General features: G+C 39.1%; 1 protein-coding gene across 1 annotated transcript; it reads right to left on the bottom strand.

Annotated features, from left to right (window-relative positions):
* Window positions 1-265: 265 nt before the first annotated feature.
* On the bottom strand, window positions 266-17,603 carry uck2a (uridine-cytidine kinase 2a). The gene is made up of 7 exons (XM_061240536.1): window positions 17,374-17,603; window positions 8,186-8,345; window positions 7,300-7,396; window positions 6,360-6,502; window positions 6,131-6,228; window positions 5,556-5,604; window positions 266-4,241 (listed from the first exon to the last, which is right to left on the bottom strand). Exons 1-7 carry the CDS (start codon window positions 17,476-17,478, stop codon window positions 4,108-4,110), a joined length of 786 nt encoding a protein of 261 aa, XP_061096520.1. The 5' UTR covers window positions 17,479-17,603; the 3' UTR covers window positions 266-4,107.
* Between the last annotated feature and the right edge of the window lie 3,780 nt (window positions 17,604-21,383).

The raw sequence follows: 21,383 nt of genomic DNA, 5'->3' as shown, positions 1-21,383 counted from the left end.
GTACGCACGTCCTGGGCTTCATGCTTACGCAACCTTTTGACGTGAATCCTACGCACAGTTTTATAAATGAGGCCCCTGGTGTCATTATTGCGCGAATTCATTGTGTAGAAAGTGGAATTTAACGTTTCATCTGGGAAAACCTTTTCTGTAATTCTTATCATGCGGTTTTTATTCCTATACTTTCTTGGTAATCTATGGTTTAGCAGACATTCCTAGAGATTAATTGTTGCCCACCTGGCTTAGGCGAATTCAGACTGAAACACTATACTTCGTATAAAATCTTTATTGTTCGATTGTTGGTGCTTGATTACACAACCCCTTACATGTAATCTCCATTTACATTATTATACATTTTTTAAAGGGTCAAAAAGAATGTTGCTGTATGACAAAGAAGTAAAAAATCGAACATTATTTTAAAGAAAATGGAAACATTACAAAACATTTAGATGTTCTAGATTTTAACATTCTAGAAAAACAATCTAAAGGGAAATAAAATCAAAGAAAGCATAAAATGCCATTGAGTGGAATTTACTCAAGAAAAATATGCATTTTGCTTATTTTTGTATTTTCCAGCAATTTACCGCTGCATTTAACAATGATCCATGAATTGATGTGTTATTGCACGGTCAACTCTTCCAAAGTGGCTCCCCTACAACATCCAAGCAAATATGTGTTTTATTTCTTCACTTCAGGTCATATAAATGAGTACACATATTATAGCATCCAAATGTTTTGGTTAAACTATACAAACAGCTGTCAGTGCTAAATAGCTGTTATCACATGCATGCCATTGATTGCACATATCTTTAACCTTCCCTTTCAATTCAGATTTCCTCCATGTCAATGCCATTAAAATAATAAACTTTAAATATCAAAATCAAAGTTTAAATTAATCTAAATATACACTTAATCACAGAACTTGAGTAAAGCTATATATATATATATATATACATTATTGTTGTACAAATCATTTGAACAAAGTGATAACATAACTACCTACAAATTGTGGAACCAAAATACATAATATATGAAAGGAATACTCATCATGTTTTGTTTTTGCCTGTCTACACTTTCCAACCATTACTTTCTCTCTGACCTGTGTACTTGTATGTAAAGGCATGAAGAGAAAATCATTTCTTTGAATAGTGACAAGTAAAGCTGATCGTTGATTGCCTATGTAAAAGTGATGATATGTGATGCTATTTTGAAAAGAACACAATTTTATAAAACACATGATTCAGCTAAGCACTGTTATATTCAGAAGGAAAAATTAGTCTTATCCCAAAGGTGGGGGTTGTTAATCAGTTTTGCAACTGACCACTCCACAGACTGCCATTTTGAGTGATTTTTTTGGTTTGTTGTAACATCCACTAAATGTTCTGCATTATACAAATACTATATGAAAATGCCTTTCACATGTGAATCAATAATCACAGGCTTTATAGCATATGCATAAAATAACAGTGCTGGACACATGTAACATCCATTGAAATCTTGTCCTTTAGTTGATGAACTGTTGATAAAGCCTGAACCCTTTCCCCTACAGTAGAACCAATTTACAGCAAAATTACTAATGAGAAATGATAAATTGGCCGTAATAACAAGTACAAATCAAAGTATTCAGGGACTAAACTCAACCACATTCCCAATGACAACCAATTCACAATGAGAAGTAGGCCTATATGAAAAACAGGCAATATCTGTGGGAAGTTGCAAAAAAAAAAAATGTGTACTGCTTGCATAAGTCTTTCAAAAATATTTAGAGGTAGGCAGCAAGGAGCAACAGACTGTTTTTGGTGAGTGAAATTAAGAGCTGGTTTCATAGACAGATTAAGCTTAGACTGGACAAAATACAATTTTGAATGGATATTCTCTGTAGAAAACTCAATTTAGTCTAGGACTAAGCTTAATCTGTGCTAAAACTGGCCCTAAACATTTTCATTCAAAATTATTGTTCCCACACTTAGAGCATGAGTCATCTTTACAAAAAGTACTATGGTGGCAGTTATAGCTAAGTAACTGATATGAAGCCACAGCACAAAACATCTTGCTTACATATCCCATTGCATGGGTAAGAAAGTGATATGATATTGCCACAAGCAGAACCATGAAAGAAACAATGCACAGGGCAGATGTCAATGACACTAGTAAATAAGTTACACAGACCTGCTCCTAACAGAAGATACAATACTGATGTTTCAAAGAAGAGGAAAAGTAACACACATTAAAAAGCTGGCTATGGAAACACATTATTGACTTATCCTTTACACGTGATTCACGTTTATTGACATTCCCAACCCCCACCCCACCCTGATATATACACACACACATTTTATAAATATATGTTTTTGGCTGAAATTCAAACACCATTACCTAATTTTCTTTGACACAGCCAACACATTTTTAATACATGACAAATAGTATTTAATAAACTACCCTGTTTCTTGTTGTGGAGGGTGTAGTAGAACAAAATGAGAATCAGCAATCCAAGCATAAAATAGGTACCTAAGATTCCTTAAATGCACAGGAATGATGGCACTGGACAACAGGACGTTAATGCACATTCCCATAGCCTTTGTGTGACATTTCTGCAGTGTTTGTTCAGACTGCAACTTTGGTCTGTACAAATGACTATGCTTTGCCCCAGCTCGGCACATCATGTTATATACATTTGTGTCCTCAGATATTGTGCATGATGCCATGGCATATGTGTAGATAACACCCAAACCCAATCTAATGCTGAATGGAATGAACCGCAATGTCCGTTTTGGCAGTTTGTCAAGAAATGATGCACTGTACATACACAATGTTCAATGTGTGCCTTTCACTTTAGACAGAAGTGTGGATCTAGAGATTTATTACTGCAAGATAAAAGATTTTTAAGGGTTTGAGGCAAATGAAGACTCAACTTTATTTTAATGAAATCATCAAGCAACACAAGACAAATATAAAACAATTTGTGGTCATTTTTAAGATACCATTTTGCATTTTGAAACTTATAGCATTTTGTTGCACTCAGAGAATATGACATTGCATGTTGAAACTGAGCTGCTAAGGCAGAAAACTTGCATTGGAATGCAGATAACCTGAAGTATCCCTGAAAATACCCAGCAAAAACAGGGCAGCAGTCCTCCTCCCAAGTTAACGGGATGCCCCCATCCACCTTTAGAGAATTGAGTTAACCCACTGAACTTAGCGGAGATGATGAGTCGGTCTTTGCACAAAGCAATCCATCTGATTTGGGCGTGGCACAGAGGCAAGCGGTTCAGGGACCTGAAAGAGGAAGGTTTAACTGTTGGGATGAGAGGTAGGTGTCAGGGCCAAGTTTATTCTCCCTTCTTGTGCATGATCACAGTTGGAGACCCAGGGCATTTTTGCTGCCAGAGCAGTACTGGATAAGCAGGTCGGGTGAAGGAGTGAGAGCGCAACCAAGAGAAATTCAGACACGGAGTACAGACCGGTGAAGACACAGGCCTGATTAAAAAAAGAATAATAAAAATGTTAAAAGTGTTTTAGGTTTTTCAGGTTTTGTAAGTTGGCATGAATAAAAAATGTAGGTAAATGACTTTATCTGGCACTTCCAATACTAAAAGGAGTCACAGCTATATGCATGTCATAACTCCTCAGTTGTACAGAGGCATATTTGTCAGTTTTGTATTCTCCAACCACATCCTCCCCCACCCCCAACAATAAAGACAAAACCACTGACCAAAAAACGTGAGTGCTGGAAACTGAACAGGCAGCTAGGGTTCAAGCACCACAAAACGCCACCAGCACTCCTCCTCCTTTATTCATATATGCAAGCGCATCAGGGGGGCAGAAGCTAATAATAATTAAAAAAAATAATAATAAAATTAAAAAAAACTAAATAAATAAATCACAAAACAGCGACTTTGCCTCTGACCTGCAGTTGTTCCAACGCTGGGAACGAAATACCTTTTACCTTCCAAAACATTTCACCCAGTCCAAAAATAATATTCATGAAGGCTTTGTAGTTCCTGTATATTACTTCTTGATTTTAAATACAGTGTAGCTGACTGGCGGTATATACAGTTGACCCTCCCCTCTTCCGTCGATGGCTGATTTTTGGGGAGAGGGGAAGTGAGGTCAGTGCGGCCGACTGCTGGACTCGGAGGTCTTCCTCTTGCGAGGCGTGATGTAACCGTTCACACAGCCGTTCCGCTTGGTCAGACCGCCGTTCAGAATGTCCTGGATGTGCTGGACAATCAGGTTTATGGCCACTACAAAGACAGAGAATAGTGCTTAAATGTTTCATACGGAGTAACTACATGTGAACACCGTTTCTATTGCTCTGCTTAGGCACCCCATCCTTAACCAGAATCACAAAATGACTACAGGTGGAACTGACCTTCATAAAGGGTCCTGGTAATGAGATTGAGCCAGTGGATCCTAGTAATCCCCCACTCTATGATACTCAAGAAACTCCATCCTATATATTACAATTCCAGCATCAGCAAAAGCATCCATCTCTGCTGATCATCATCCTTGTTATATTTCAGAATCGCCACCAATTATGAACCACACTTCCTCATCATACATTGCAGAGTCCTGGAGCTTAGAAAATGCTGGTTGGCTAATTCCTACTACACTTTTATTTCTGTAAACACCAAAAATGATGCTGTATGTTTATAAGAATGAGGAGTATATTCCACTGGTTCAGTGCCTTAGCGGTTTCATGTCCTCATTCCACTAAAAATATGTTCCCACGACAACATCCTGGAAAGTCCTGCCCTTATCAGGCGGCTTCTGAATGTGTGAATCACAATATCAATCCCTCAGAAAAAGCATATTACCGCAGCACAGCAGTCCGTTCCTGGCTTAAACTAAAACAACACGGCTGCCTAAAATGGCTGCAAAGCCAACGTACTGCTGACTCACTATACAGCGCTTGATCAGCAAGAATGTACATTGTGTGACAGCCATCTAACCCCACATAAAAAGGCAGAAATGTTTTTCAGTGGGGGCGGGATAGGAGGTTGTGTTTCAAGGGAGCAGAATCATTAGATTTGGTTAGTGAAGACTTTCTTGGCAGCATGAGGGGCAGCTCACACCAAACACGCTTTATCAGCTGGGGGAACCTTTTTTACCATTATTTTCAATGGGTTTGAAGCGTTTCCCACGCTGCTTTTGCGCACCATTTCGCCTTGCTGTCTTTAGGTTCACGTCCAGCTGCAAATGATTCCGTTTTGATGTGCACAGAGAACAAAGTGCCCCACGTCACTAGCATTCTTTTCTCTGCTGTCCAACTGCATGGAAATAGAGGCAGAGTTTGATTGTCTTTAGGTAAATGGTAAATGGTTGGTAGGTTCTAATGTGAACTAAGATGGAGGACAAATTGTCACCAGGCTACCACAGTTGACACTGTTTTGTGTTTAGCAAAGAATGTTGGCAATGCAAGGGACAGGTGGGGAGAGCAGTCCAGCATTTTTTACAGGAAGTCATACATGTTGTGCTCCTCGTGTTTTCAAGGCCCTGAAAGTGCGTTTGGTCTGAACGGCCCCTAAGGCTGCTGCTGGGAGACAAAACAGCTTTACCAAGGTTATCAGCTCCTCGAGGAATGATCACATCAGCATACTTCTTGGTCTGAAATGAAAATAATAAACAGGCTTTGGCAAAATTCTTGCAGTCACACAACTTTTTTTTCTTGCATGGCATAAAACAGTTTCAGTTCTTCATAGCCTTTGTACAGCTGTGTTTCTGCCATTTAGATATGCCCCCATAGCCAATAGATTAAAGTACCCTCTCACTAGCAGGCTGTCAGATCGCACAGGCACACTTGAGATCAGTCAAGTATTTTTGTCTATTACATTACAAACACTATTTATGGACCCACTTTTTAATGTTTACCTTTGGAGTAACTACATGCTACCATAATGGAAGCATTCAATGTATTTTATAGGCAGCCAGAGAAGACTTAAACATACAATACGATAATTATGCAATTATATACATAAAATGCATACAAAACAAGCTTCAGCGCATATCGAAAGCAAAGGCGTTTTTTCACCACTTGAAAATGAACAGTAAGAATCGGAGTCTTAAAAAGCTGTATAGCCAGTGGCAGTGTGACAGTGTACTGAGGTCATTGGGAGGTGTTGCTTGGACTCACTGGCAGACAGAACTCCTCAAAGGCAGGCTTGACAAAGGTGATGTACTGTGTCAGCACCTGCTCCAAGTCCCGGCCGCGCTCCGTTATGTCCCTCAACACTGAGGCGCACAGGAAACGGGTGACAGTTAGACACCTGGCTTGTGACTCTTTCTCTCTTTCTTTTACTTCTTCTTTTACTCATTCACTCAATCCAAATTCCCTACCAAAGGGAAGTATCCGTGCAGCATACCTCTACGGGAGAGCCGAGTGTCAGCATCCGTGTCCACAAAGAGCTTCATCTGAAACATGTCCCTGATCTCCAAAGAGTAAAACATCAGGATCCCCTCGAATAGCACAACGTCAGCAGGATACACTGTTACACTCTCCTCTTTCCTGCAGCGCAATGCCCGCCACCACAAGAGGAGAGAGAGACAAACGGAACAGATCGTCACAACAGCAGCCTCACGCAGACAAAGCTTGTGGAACAGTTTCTGTATAGAACAAAAGAACATCTTGAACAGAGTAATATGATCAGTGTGGCCTCTCCCGTTTTCTGTTGCGAAACACGCACGTTCACTAAGAGCAGTGTGACTGTCTTCAATTGAAACCAACTGTATTGCTATTGTATTTACAGACCACTGAAAATGGTCACCTTTGTTGGAGATAATGGACAAATAGTAGTCAAATAATTATTTCTGTTGAACACTGGGGGCAGGTACACACATTATGAAATGTAACAAGGCCACCGTCCAAAATACATGCTGGAGGCTACCATCACCCAAACTTAGCCATTTTGAATGGAGAGCATACTCCCATTACACTTGAATGCAGAACACACAGGGTTCTTCCATATAAATTGAAGACTCTTCAACATTCAATACTCTATTATTAACAGCTGTGGTCATGTCATTATTATTTTAGTTTTTAATTAACATTATTTGATTTAGATGACAATTTTATAAAGTTAAAAAAACTACTTTATACATTCCCGAAATTACAAGGGTGCCCCTCGTCCCCTCTTCTTTTTGCTCTGGCCATTGAGCCGCCTGCCAAAGCCATCAGAGTAATTTAATTTTTTTCTGTACATTCTTTCCCTATCCTGCTGTTCTTGTGCATGTAGAGTGCTCTGTACCCTGTATTCTGTATGTCGAAAAAGACACTACCTTCTTTGTTACAACCAAAACACTGACCTGGAATGGGTGACAAAGTCATACACTGGGATCTGGACTGCTTTGCCCTCCATGATGTCCCACAGTGTCTTCATGATGAGCTCATTGTCAAACGCATCTGTGAATAGCGTGGACAGAGAGAACGAGAAAGGATGATAACACATCAGCACTTGGACTTCAGCGTTTCATTGTTTACAGGGCTCAAAGGCAGCAATCCAGGGTCGCATAACACCAGTGCTGTGAAAAGTATTTGCCCCCTTTATTATTTATGGTTCATATCTTTAGACAAAATGTAATCTAAGACAAAGGGAACCCGAGCAAACAAAACATTTCATTAAATGTAATGAAGAAATCCATGTGACCCGTGTAATTGCTCCCTCAAATTTAAAACAGCAACAATTGCAACCAAACACTTCCTTTAATTTGATATCAGTCTTTACATCACTGGGGATTAATTTTAAGTGACTCTTCTGCCTTATTAAATAGAAATTGTCAGGTTTGAGCATGAACTTTAATTTTGACTACCCAAGTTGGAGGTAAATACCAGATCCAAATCTCCCAAATGTATTCATTTGCATTTACCTATGTCTCTTTACACAAGAAAAACCAGAGGAAAAGGAATCACTGTGAATTTCAAATTTGTGCATAAGTAAACGGGAGTGGAAACGCCTGAAATTCAAAAACTGCCAAAATATCACAAAAAAGTTTTTTGCATTGGCCAAGGTGGAAAAGTTGGCAAATCGAGAAAGAGAAAATGCAATAAAGGGTGATGGAAATCACAGAGTCGCTTGCCCAAAAAATGTATGTCTGGCACTCTTCATTACATTATGGAAACTTAACGAATGACAAACAGTGCACAGGACTGTTAGGGTCACAGCATTAATTAAGACCTGTTGGCCTCACCTACCTGGGTGGTCGAAATTGTACTGGCCCTTCAGTGCCTTGGCCTTCTGCTCCGGGGTTAGCACTCGGTAGAAGCTGTCCTGGCTGAGAATGGCCACCTGTCGCTGGTGATGGTCTATCTTATTCTGTCCCAGAAGCTCCATGATCTTCCCACAGACGGAGGACTGCCCCACAAAGGGAAGATACAGCAAAGGGCTTCTTATAATCTAACGAGAATAGCTGACAATCAAACCTCACTAGGAAGCACTCCATATCCATACACGATGCCAACACAGAAGCATGTTTGCACAGGATACTGACAAAGCTGCAAAGTATGTCCACAATCCGTTATCCATCAAAACAACTTACAAATGGCAAAAAAAACTGATAAAATGTAGCTGACTGATTCATCTTAATTTCTAGTTCCCACCTACCCCCACATCCAGATATACAGTGCAGTCCATAAGTAAGTATTTGGACAATTACTTTTTTTTTGGCTATTTACTCCAGCACACTGTGGAGTTTAAGTGCAGACCTTTGCTTTTAATTTGAGGGTTTGTACATCCATACTGGGTGAACAGTGTAGCTGTCTCCTTAATTTTAGGGGACCAAAAGTAATTTGACAATTGGCCGCTCAGATTTTTATAAGGCAGGTGAGTTAAGTTTCATCATTAGTTCATGCATAAGAGCTAGCAAAATGTCAAAGGTCTAGAGTTGGAGTGCCATCGGAAAGAGGGAAATGAGGAGAAAAAAAATGAACAGCTCATGATTCCAAGAATACCACATCATCTGTCAAACATGGTGGAGGTAGTGGTATATCTTGGTCATGTACGGCTGCTACTGGAGACAAGCAGGAGCTGAAGACGGCTGCAGGACAGGCGTAAAATGACTGTAAAGTCAATATGGTTACCAGCTAATGCACATGGGGACAATGTGTGCTGTGGTCACATCCCTCATCTCCAGATGACTGTATTGATAATCTATGATTGACAATGACAATTTCAAACTCTAACCTCTGGCCTACCACTGAGTAACAGCTGTAATGGCTGAAGATGATGTCATCTACTCTGACCAAACCACAAAGATGTAACAACACAAGAAAGGAATGTTCCCAAAAGGAAACCTGATATGGAGGTTCTAAAGAAGTACCATTGTGACAGAGCTTATTCACCTCAGGAATTACCCTAGAGGAGCATGGTACATCAGTTCAGGCAGTACTGAAGTGGGCTGGGTTATGAAACCACAAGCCAGCACAGAATAGATTAAAAAAAAAGGATCTCAACAAAAGGGGACATTCCTCTCCAAGACTTAGGACAATGAGGGTGGCCACTTGAAGTCGCCATGTTTCTCGTCATTTAATCCACCCAATGTATTTGTTCCTTAAAGCGCCTCCCCCAGGTGCAACAGTTGTCAGTGGCCCTTGCAATCCGTTTAACTAATTAACCACAAGCATGTTCACACACAACACCGGTTTAACAACCCCAACCCCTTCCAGAATGCTCAAGATGTGCTGCCCTTGCTAATCTGCAGACACAGAACAGAAGACATACAAAAGGATGAGTAATGGGAAATAAAGTGAAAGCCAACAGATTTGGCCCAGTTTGTTCCCTACTTCAAATACAATCAAATGTATGTAGTCGCTTAAGGAAATGTGAGACACAGCTAAAAAATCGCCTCCTGTCCAACCCCCACTGAGAAGTGGCAGATACAAACAGAGATAGACAGTACTGCCAAAGTGACACTCCTGCAGTATACACAGACCCCAGTCTCAGACAAACGTGCTCGAAGAGGCTCTGTGGGTGTCAAAGTTTTATCTGCATCTACCTCTGCAGTGCAGTGCCAAGTCACTCTGCACCAATCATTGGCAAAAGAAGGCTGTAGCCCAACCTAGCATAGGCAGACAAAAATAAAAAATATGCCTCTTGTCAGTGCTGACTAAACATTCTTCAGCCCTTGCCCAGAGCTCTCTAAACATTCTTCAGCCCTTGCCCAGAGTTTTTGTGAAAACGGCAATCTGCCTATTCTCTCTCCAATGGTCCCATCAGCCCTATAGGCTGATACGACTACAGGCTGCAAGTTTATGTAACACTGAGCACAAAAATTAGAAATACAAAAGCAGTTTTTACACAGGAGCAAGGTGTTCAGCAATTGCTTTTGAGGAAATTATTTGGTTGGTTAATAACCCATAGGAAAATAATGCTGATTTCTGTGTGCAAACAGTTAACACTGCCATGGAGTGCTGTGACACTTTGTCATATCTGATGCAGTAGTGTGTATACGGACTTCTTTCACCTGGAGTCACATGGCACATGGTAGTTGGGGGGCACACTACAGAACGATTATAGGAAAAAGACCCAAAGAATGATGTTCAACAAGCTCTGCTGAGAGACCATGACTACACAATGATCTAGAAGAATTATTGTGAAGCCACTTAATCACCAATTTTATTGCACGACTCATAACAGTATGTTTCAAGGCTGGACACTCATTTATTCACTCTGTCCTCCCTTACCGTGGGAATTAAGATATGGAGCAAAAACTGCAGCTGTGTAAGAGCCCCATCAGGGTCAAAGAAAGAAAATAGGGAACATTCAGGGCCCTGCCACTATCTTATGACGTATGCTGAAACAAACATGTGTACCATACCGTACCACATTCAACAGAGTACTTTGTAGTTTGACACCAAGACCCCATTTACAGTAACCAAAACACAGAATAACACAACTAGGACCCTGTATTGCTGTGTCTACAGGACCTATACACAGTAATACAAATTAGCCAATATTTAGTAAGCCATTTCTGACAATATACACTAATGAGCACTTTATTAGACTTATTTTTTAGACTTATTAAATCTTCTGCTGCTGTAGCCTATCCACTTAAAAGGTTTGACTCTTTGTGTGTTCAGACATGCTCTTCTGCATACCACTGTTGTAAAGCATGGTGATTTGCTTTACGGTCACCTTCTGGTCAGCTTCGACCAGTCTGGCCCTTCTCCTTTGACCTCCCTGATTAACAATGCGTTTCTGCCCAGAGAACTGCTGCTCACTGGATTTTTTTTGTTTTTCACACCATTCTCTGCAAACTCTAGAGACTGTTGCGCGTGAAAATCCCAGATAAGCAGTTTCTGAGATACTCAAACCACCCTGTCTGACACCAACAATCATTCCATGGTAAAAGTCACTTAGATCACATTTCTTCTACATTCTTACATTTGGTCTGTAAATAGCAGCATTTCTTGACCACATCTGCATGCATTTAAGCACTTAGTTGCTGCCACATGATTGGCTGATTAAATATTTGCATTAATAAGCTGGTATACAGGTCTGCCTAGTAAAGTGATCACAGTGTATTCAAGCACATACTTTTCCAGATAAAAATATACCAACTGCTCAAAAAAGGGAAATGTTGTTCAAAACCACATTTCTAAATGCTGATCCAAGATAACATCCATCCCTGTAGGCAACACACTAAGCCCAATTATTCAGGTCTCTTCCATAAAAACTTTGAGCAGCAATTTCAAATAAGGCATAGCCTAATAATCACACTATCAAACAAAATAGGCTGGAATTATTCAAATAAATACAACTGTTTTATGCCATTCCATCACTGAAATGCCCAATCATTATATGTTTATGGCAACAGCTCTTGGTTATTTTAAGCACACATCTGTTCATTCAGTTGTAGTCCTCTCCGAAGGTATTGGAACAGCAAGGCCAATTCCTTTGTTTTTGCAATACACTGAATAGATTTGCGGTTGAGATAAAAAGATGAACACAAGGCAAGAGTTCAGAATTTCAACTTTTATTTCCTGGTATTTACACCTAGATGTGTAAAACTACTTAAAACGTAGCACCTTTGGTGTCAGACCACCCAATTTTTAGGTTAGCAAAAGTATTGGGACAGAGAGTATTTAAGTAAATGACACTTAATATTTGGTAGCCCTTGCTTACAATAACTGCATCAAGCCTGCAACACATTGACATCACCACAGCTCTCTGGTCTTCATGTTGGTTTATCTTTTCTAACAAAAATGCAGTCTTCACAGACATTCATTATTGTTTAACCAATTAATCTCACAGGACACATCGGGGCAAAAAGAAACACCTGTCAGTCACATGTTCCAATACTTTTGCTCACCTGAAAATTGGGTGGTCTGAGACAAAAGGTGACATGTTCCAAGTTGTTTAACTAGGAAATAAAATCTGAAATCAGGATCTGTCCTCTCATGTACATATTTTTACCTCAATTGTCTTCAGTGTATAGCAAAAACAAAGGATTGACCTTGCTGTTCCAGTACTTTTGGAGGGGGCTGTATTACTGAATTATAATTTATTAAAGAAAAATGACACAATGGCAACACATTTTAATACCTGTCAAATGGGCTGGTGAAGTTCATATTAGCTTACACTGAATAGAATTTCTGCAGAATTGCCCAAAAGTGTGACAGAATTCTCACACTATGTGACAGACACAATAGGCCTATAATATGAACAGAATGCATGAAAAAACTGTAAAAGTCATGCACTGATTGTTTTACTGTGATGATACACAATTCACATTGGCGCCCATTTCTAAAACAATTCGCATGCACAGGATTCCTTCCACTTTGTAAATGGGCAATTCCACAGTAATGTCAACCTGTCAAATGTCAAATTTCTTTCACATGTATCATCAGGGTGTATATTTTGCTGAACAGAATTAGTTTTGCCAGTGTTATACTGGAACGGCATGTGCAGGATGCACTGTCACAAAAATTGGTCTTTTTCAGTCAACTACATTTAATGGCTGTTTGAAAGAGCTGAACTTGTTTTTTGATCTATGATTTATAATTGATTTCGTTTTTCTAATTGTCAGTATCTTTTTGAATGTTATGGATGTGACAGTTAAGGAAGTTTGATCAAATTAAAGACATTAAAGAATGTCTGTTTATTGCAAAAGCATGTCCCATTGTTTGAGTTATTTTGGGTAAACTATGATGAAACTTCATTTATTTAATTCCGGGATTTTGAACCAGTTTAAAAATCCCGTGCATAAGGTTATCTAGCTTGCTAAAGTACCTACTTTCTATGCGTTGACACAGCTAGTGTACTGTAATAGTGTCCTGCAATAGTGAAGGCGACATTTGGACTGAAATAATGCATTGTCCTTTAAGCTAGTTATTTCTATTCAGGAAACTGTGCAAAGTTTCCCTTTAGCACTGAACAAATCACGTGAAAATCTACCATCCAATGCTCAATATCGTTGTTCGCTCTGATAGTGTTTCACTCACAAAGCAGAGTATATTTCCAGAGTAACATATATTAATATGCACAGCTTTTAGCAAATAGAATACAAATAAAAAACAACGCATGCCAAAATGTGGGAATACAGTAGACCAGAAATGTGGCAGCATTGTGTACCATTTGATTACAATTCTAAAATTGTGGGGTACAGAGCCAATAAAAAAAAAAAATGACTGTCCCTATCGTCCTGTTCAGTCACTTTGAATTTATACGTTTTTCAGGTCTTACACTGTCACTGTTACCCACTACATTAAAAAAATAAATATTTATACAAACCTTGGTAGATTTGAAATTACAAAAATAAAAATTCACCATTTGCTGCCTGACTTGTTCCACACACAAATTCATTACAGTCATGTCAACCAGAGCATACAAAAATAAAGTTCTTTATTTCTTAATTAAACTACTTTATCACTTGCCCTTGGTTATGTTCCAAACATAACTTTATTTAAATTTATTTTGGTATGCATATTGCTTTATGTATGTCTCCAATTGCTTTTTCTTATTTTTCTGTCCAATTACTTTTGGTCCCCTAAAATGGTGGAACTATGAATAAAAAGTGATGTCATTCCTACATGGATCACCCAATCAGTCTGTAAATATCCTCAAATTAAAGATGTCAGTCTACACTTTAACTTCATATCCATTGTATATCCCTATCATTTCAAATCCAATGTGCTACAGTACAGAGCCAAAAGAAATTGTCCAAATACTTAGACTGCACTGTAGTCCCCCATTTCAGGACACCATAATGTTTAGGACATATTAAGGTTATTTGTCACATATATTCTCTGTTGATGCTTTAAGGTGTTCTGCCTTTTGCCTTTTTCAGTGGTTAGTTGCCTTAAGTCCTGTACAGCATATGAAACGAATGTACAATTGGATTATGATCAGATGAATCCGATCAGATGAGTGAGAATATTCCAGTTTTGGCTTTGAAAAACTTGTTGCTTTAGTAGTCTGTTTAGGATCATTGTTTTGCGACAGGAAGATGCATCATCCAGTGAGCTTGGAGGCATTTGGTTGAATTCTAGGAGATAAGAGGCTTCAGAATTCATCAGCAATTACAACATCAATGAAGACAAGTGAGCCAGTATATGCTTAAACCATAAGAACCCCACCATTATGTTTCAGAGATGCTTTGTGTCTTGGACAGTTCCTTTTAGTCTCCACAGTTTGCTCTAGCCATCGCTCTGATACAAGTCAACCGCAACCTCTGATACAAGTCATTTGTTTACAATACCTTTTTCTAGAACTCTGCTTGCTGTTTTGAGTACAAACTGTAACCTGGTCATCCTGTTGTTGTGGTTTGTGTTTTGCATTGTAGCCTCTGTAGTTCTGTTTGTTTTCTGTGCACCATAGTCAATGACACATTCTTGCCTGCCTCCTGAAGAGTGTTTCTGATCTGTCACATAGGTGTTTGGGGACATTGAGACTATCAGTCATCAACTGACTGTCTTCCTTCACCTACTAGTTTATTTGTGATTACTTCTTAATAATGTCCCAAACAGTCAATTATGTGACCATTTTCATATCTGATAAAATGTAGGCCAACTACAGGAAAATGCCAAAAAAATGATTTATTAGTCCCTTTCCCATTGAAATCAATGCTTTGATGGCCATCTTGAAAACAATTTCAGGGGGTTTTCAAAATGTGAAAACTGAGATTCAGAACCATTTTAGATGACCCATTTTAGATGACCTTATATGGCCTTTCCCTCAGCCAAGTGGGTGCTCATTTTGTGTCCAAATGTCACATCCATAATGCTACAATTGCCCATATGTTCTATAGCACTTTGAAATACTAAAAGCCTTTACAAAGGCCTTCATCACAGACCACAGTTCATATACATATAAGAGACTGAAAATTAAATTATTTCCCTGACTTTTCTTAAATTTCTTACCTGAAACTCTGATGCAATTTTCTGTCTACTTTCAATTATGAACTTTGATTTTCATAATAATTCATAATGTTCTCAACAGAATATATAAAGAACATTTACACAAAGTTTGAACAAAATTAGAGTAGTCACCCCCCACAACTCTGGGTTGATTTTTCACAGAATGACCCAACTGTGACTTTTTCCATCAAAGCAGGAGGACCCAAATAGCATATCCAAATGCACATATTTTGGTTATGACAACAGAGAGTAGGTAAGTGTTTGCGGAACTGCTACATAAAGACTGTGAAGCTTTTTCCCAGTAGCCATGCATCTCATGAAACGTAATGGCAAGATATTTTTTAACTGTAATAAATATATATTCACATTGCAGAGGCTACTACGTATACATGATACAATGCTACCTAACTAAAATGGTAAGATACGCTGTGCTCTTTGGGTCAATAATATGTGCAATATTAAATGTAAAAGGTCACTGAATTACATTAACAAACTGCAATTAAAATGAAGCATAGAAAACATTATTAACGTTCACATCATAGTACAGCCCAGAGGGCGTAGAGAAAAAATGCCCAGGGCAAGCAATAATTCCACGTGGGTCTAGAGAGCGAAAGCCCCGAAACGCTGACCCTGAATCATCTTTTGGATTTTTTTCATTATGGAAGTAGGACGGGGCTACAGTGACATACACTGGTCCTGGATCAGATAGAAAAAGAAAGCACGCAGCGCTTCGAAAGCGTGGACTAGGCCGTTGACGCTTCTGCGCAAGTCACATCGTGAGCAACTTGTGCAAGTGATTCCGCTACACTCTCGCTGGCTGTTCGGCTGACCCCGTTATGATGGTTGCTGCTGGCGGATCCACTGTTCTATATACGCTCTATGGGCGGACCTTTGCTTTCAGGATTTCCAGTAATTCTTCTGGTGCATAAGAAAGGAATTCGATCCAACACACTGTATTTCGTCATTATTAAATGTTCACCAGCGTATTGATGTCTTGTTTCGTTTTGTACCCACGCCGTTGTCGGAGGAATAACGTTACCTACCTCACTGGACAAAATGTGATAGAAACAGCAACACGCTATTCTCCCCTAATGTTAGCCTACTACAGTAATCTGCCTCCCCCACAACACGCGTGTCCCATGTCAATTTGTCATTCAAATTATCGAATGTTAGTCTTTCATCCAAAGAGAAAGGAACTAGAAATCAAAGACTACGTGTATACCAAACAGACTTCAAGTAACGTTATCATAAAACTGTCTCGACTGTAGCCATAGTCAGCCTGTTGTATTAAGCTAGCCAGCTAGCCGGATAACAAAAGATGGTGTAGCTAACAGTTTTCACTGCACATTCGTGTACCTCGGATCTTGACATTTGGATCTCGGTAACACGGCGATACGAGTAATTATTACAATCATCAGAGAGCAGGCGAGATCATTCAATTTCGACAACTAATAATTTAAATATTGAGGGTTTGCCGAGATAGCTAACGACATATCTGGCAAGCCATGTAGCTATAGCTCATCTTGATATCCCCATTTTGAGTGCCTTCACTCAGTCTGCAATAGCTTTGTATTGTCTGCGATCCATTTATCTAATTATAGATGGCAGTAAATCATGTCGACTTGATATAAAAAACACAATCTTATCATGTTGGTTATTCCTTAACCATGAATCCTTTCGTGATTTATTTGAATAAGAATCGGACAAACTATCATACGGTAAAGCTAGTCTATCCACATAATGCCACGACATCTAAAGAATCAAATAGGCTATCGAACATACAACAATTACAAGAGATACGAAGTATCATAGTCCCTTTGAACCAAAATACAGGATGAATAACATAATGAAGGAGTTTGACATACCTAACTATCAGCTAACTTAGCTTGCTGTGTCTGACATGAGCCACGCGGTCGGTGCGCTCTCATATTTCAGAAAGAAACATGATTTAGCTGTATAATTATGCTTTATTAACAAAAATGTTTACTTAAAATTTTAACGTTTAAAGTAGGCGAAAGATTGCCAACCTTTCCGCTGGCTGTGCCTCCGGCCACCCCGATGAGGAAAGGTTGCCGGTTCGCATGCTCATTTTCGGCTCTGTTCTCCAGCCGTGTATCGCTATCGCCTGCCATGCTTACACTAAATGTGATACGCTGATTCCAGTGGGGCTAACTAAGCCAGTGTTCGTGCTCCTCCTTCCTTCCCAGACGTGCGTGTTGTGTGTTGTGAGTGGCACGCATTTCCTGCAACACCAAAATTGTGGAACATGTCGCTGTGCTAAGGAATAGGTACCTCTGCCTGCCAAACCCCAAAATCCATATGGATTACATAGGCTACCTGAATTTCACTTCATCATAACGTTTCACAATCATATCTGTGCCCTTGGACCTGTTCCCTTCTATGTTTTTAGAGATAGGCTATAGTCCATACTACATTAAAGTGTAACCTTTTCATAGCAGTGTACAGATGTGCAGCAAACAGTTGGGAGCAGCCATGTCCATGTAAAAAATCGTTTTTAGATTCAGTCAAGACTATTTTTCAGTAAAATGTATAGTATTTTTGTGGAGATAAAAAAGCAGTCTGTACAGTAAATTATCTACATTTAATATAGCCACCTACCTGGGTGTATTATATAAAACTGGCCAGGTGTTTCTTCAAAAATATAAAGATCATGTAAATAATTGTTGATTCCAGGCCACCTGTAAGTCCCACTACCTTGTTGGACAATTTTACTTTTACACCCTAGTTTAATGTTTGGCTCACTGAATACTGATGCTAAACCTCAAAAAGTATAAAATATTTTATTGAAATTGCTAATTGTTGTCAAACACGAAATATAAATTAAATGCCAAAGTTAATTGACAGAGCTGGACAAATTGCAACTGGATAACTGATTAAGTTATAAGAGTATTCAATGTCTAACCTAGAAATCTTCAACAGTGAATGCAATAGACATGGACATTAAATAAATTACAGTCACAAAATAAATTAATGAAAGAAGGGGCCAAGCATCCACTGCCTGTCTCTCTCAGATAATCCCAAAAATGCACAAAGACAAAAGACCAAAACCCAGGGAAGGACCAGAGAAAGTTTTTTTTGTTATGGTTATGAAGGAAATAACCCTCTCTTGGTGAGACACCACAGGTAGGTCAGGTATGAAATTAACCATGTTTCAAGTCTAGTGTTTTCACCCTAGCCTCTGTCGAACATTTAATGGAATCAAGAGGGTATAAAGTGGGCTTTTGTCGCTGCTTGCGCCATCTTTTGCCCCATTGCTGACACACATTTGAAAGAGTCGTTGCTCTCTGTAGTTTATTGCTTGGCTAATGTGGCCTAGGCCTTTGATGTTCCCTACAACCAAATGGTGAAATTTCCAGCCCTACAGCCTGAGTGAATAGTGCCTTTCACACATGCATCTGAACCTGTAAATGTTCTGCCAATTTTCCATGTCAGCATCATGTGTGAATACATCGTCGATGTAACAGGACACAGTAGAATATCAGTATTCATTAAGAGATTGATACACTATTTATATCCATACAGGTATATGGTTATAAAATGTTCACAGACATAAAGTGTCAACTCTCCTAGACAGTTATAGGCTCATTTGCATGACCCTCCTTGGGGTGTAAACACGTTTTTTCCTTGGGGTGTAAAAGGAGCTCCTGGAGAGTGGGTTGAAAACACCCTGATGGACTATGTGAATGTGGGAGTCTAGAACGGTGATTCCCAAACTCGGTCCTGTGGGCCGCCTGTGTACGCTGGTTTTCATTGCAACCACAATTGGAATCACAGAACTTTAACAAGCTGTTAATTTTCCTTCATAATGTGCTATGTTCAGAGGGATTATTTACCCTCTTAATTTTGTCAGCCATAGCTATGCATGCCATGAAGAATAAAATTCCAATGTTTCTATTATGCTTATTGTGCTATATTCCAAACAATTAGATAAAAAGAGGTAATATTTTATATCAGATGATAGACTGATGTTAATCAATAGGCTCCTAATTAGGTTGCTGAACACATCTAATTTAATCCTTTTTCCTTAAATTCAACACAATGCAGGTTTGGCTCATTATGATTTGCTTTGTTTTTTAATTCTGTATTTTCTTCCTGGTTGTTAGTTTTAGTGTCCAGGTGTCCACAATTTCGCCAGTTAGGAACCTATTGATCCACCGCACTCTTTCATTTGATCACTTAAAAATAAGTTGCCTTTATTATGTAATTGCTTGCAATATGAATGTGGGAATTTTACTCTTCATGCATAGTTATTTCTGACATAACGTGTCTTAAGAGGGTAAATAATTGCTTGAAACCTCAGTAGCACATAATTAAGAAAAGGTTACAGCTTGTAGGATTCAAATTGTGGTTGGAACAAAAATCAACATACATAGGGGCCTCCAGGACTGAATTTGGCAACCATTGATCTAGAACATATGCTGGTTTTCTGTGTATGCTGGTTTTTGTTCCACCCACAATTGCAGTCCAACTTTCAACATTTTTTCTTAATTAGGTGCTTTTTATGATTAGAAGGACTACTTACTCCAGTGGTGTCCAATCTTATCCTAAAAGGGCCAGCGTGGGTGCAGGTTTTTGTTTTAACCCAGCAGTAACACACCTGATTATACTAATGAACTAATCATTGTTTTTAATCAAGACCTGTGCTAAAACAACAACCTGCACACACACCGGCCCTTTCTGGATAAGATTGGACACCCCTGACTTACTCTCTTAAACAACATTTTGTCAGATAGGCATGCATATCATCAAGATTAAAACTGCATACATTTTGCAGAACAATTAAAAATTAAAATTAAAATTAAAGACTGAAGTGAATCAGTAGGCTCCTAATTGGTGAATGTGTTGACACTTACAAAACCGAACCATTTGGAAGATAATGAAGAATTAAAGGCAAAGCAAGTGATAAGAAGACAAATCCCCATTATATTGATACAGTTAAGGAAAACATGTGTTACCTCGTCTTATGTAATTGTTTACAAGATGGTGCAATAAGTTCACAGTTATGAATATTGTAATTTTTTTTCTTCATGCCACTGCAACAATATTTCTGGCATAATGCATTTTAAGGTAAATATTTACACCTAGTTAAGAAAGATTAACAGCTTGTTAAAATTATTTGGTGGCAATTGGTGTTGGAACAAAAACCAGCATACACAGGGGAACTCCAGGACTGAGTTTGGGAATCACTGATCTAGAAACAGTAAAACATGCTTTACTAGATTGTAACACATATGATGAACAGTGAAGACTGCGAGGTTTGAGATCTAGGTGTTCCTTCTTTTTCTGTTAAAACAATGGCCAAATAATTCAGAAAGTGTTTTTGCTAATCATGTTTTCTATTCCGGAGTTGAACAGTAGAGGGCAGACATGCACTATGAGGCAGAAGAAATATGAACGTACCTGCATGAAAATAGCGATTGAATACACCGGACTAATCAGAAACAGCGGAGAAGCCAACTATCCAGTTAGTTTTGGTCCACTGAAATGGGGGACTATGCATACGGTTTTTGAGTGTCTGGGGAGGAGCAGACTTGCCGGCTGATTTTTTTTGGCTAGGTTTTTGGCCTCTATTTGGAAGGGAAAAGTAGACATCTCGTTCGATTGGACTGATTAAAAAGTTAACTGTTGGCAACAATGCAATCTGACGATGAAGGTGGAGGGGATTGGGGAAATACTAAGAAGAAAGATAGGAAAAGAAAGGATAGGAACAATTTATCTCAGGAGAGAGAGGGAAGAGAATACCAGAGTGAGGAAACAAAAAAGGCAAGAAGTGAGATGAGTCAGAGTGAGGAGTATAAAGTCATATTTAAACTTAGGGAGGGACAAGCAGGTTTCAATTCATTTAACCCCATTGAGTTGACCAAGGCGTTGAAGGCAGGGATGGGTGAAATCCTCCACGCTAAAATTCTTGTAGACGGCAAATTGCTGGTGTTCTGTAAATTGGCAGCTCAGTTGGCCAAAGCCATGGAACTAAAGGCGATTGGGAAAAAAGGAGTGGAAACGATTGTCCCGGGGA

Source organism: Conger conger, chromosome 4, assembly GCF_963514075.1.
Source record: "Conger conger chromosome 4, fConCon1.1, whole genome shotgun sequence".
NCBI lineage: Eukaryota > Metazoa > Chordata > Actinopteri > Anguilliformes > Congridae > Conger > Conger conger.
The sequence above is the reverse complement of the archived record's forward strand: the minus strand, read 5'-3'. Positions and strand labels throughout refer to the sequence as shown.

Excerpts from the sequence above, each read along its gene's own strand:
- uck2a (XM_061240536.1), bottom strand. The coding sequence starts at position 17,478 with ATGGCAGGCGATAGCGATACACGGCTGGAGAACAGAGCCGAAAATGAG. Across the intron at positions 5,605-6,130 it reads TTGAGGAGTTCTGTCTGCCA|ACCAAGAAGTATGCTGATGT; the intron begins GTGAGTCCAAGC and ends TTTTCATTTCAG. Across the intron at positions 4,242-5,555 it reads TCGAGGAGCTGATAACCTTG|TGGCCATAAACCTGATTGTC; the intron begins GTAAAGCTGTTT and ends CTGTCTTTGTAG.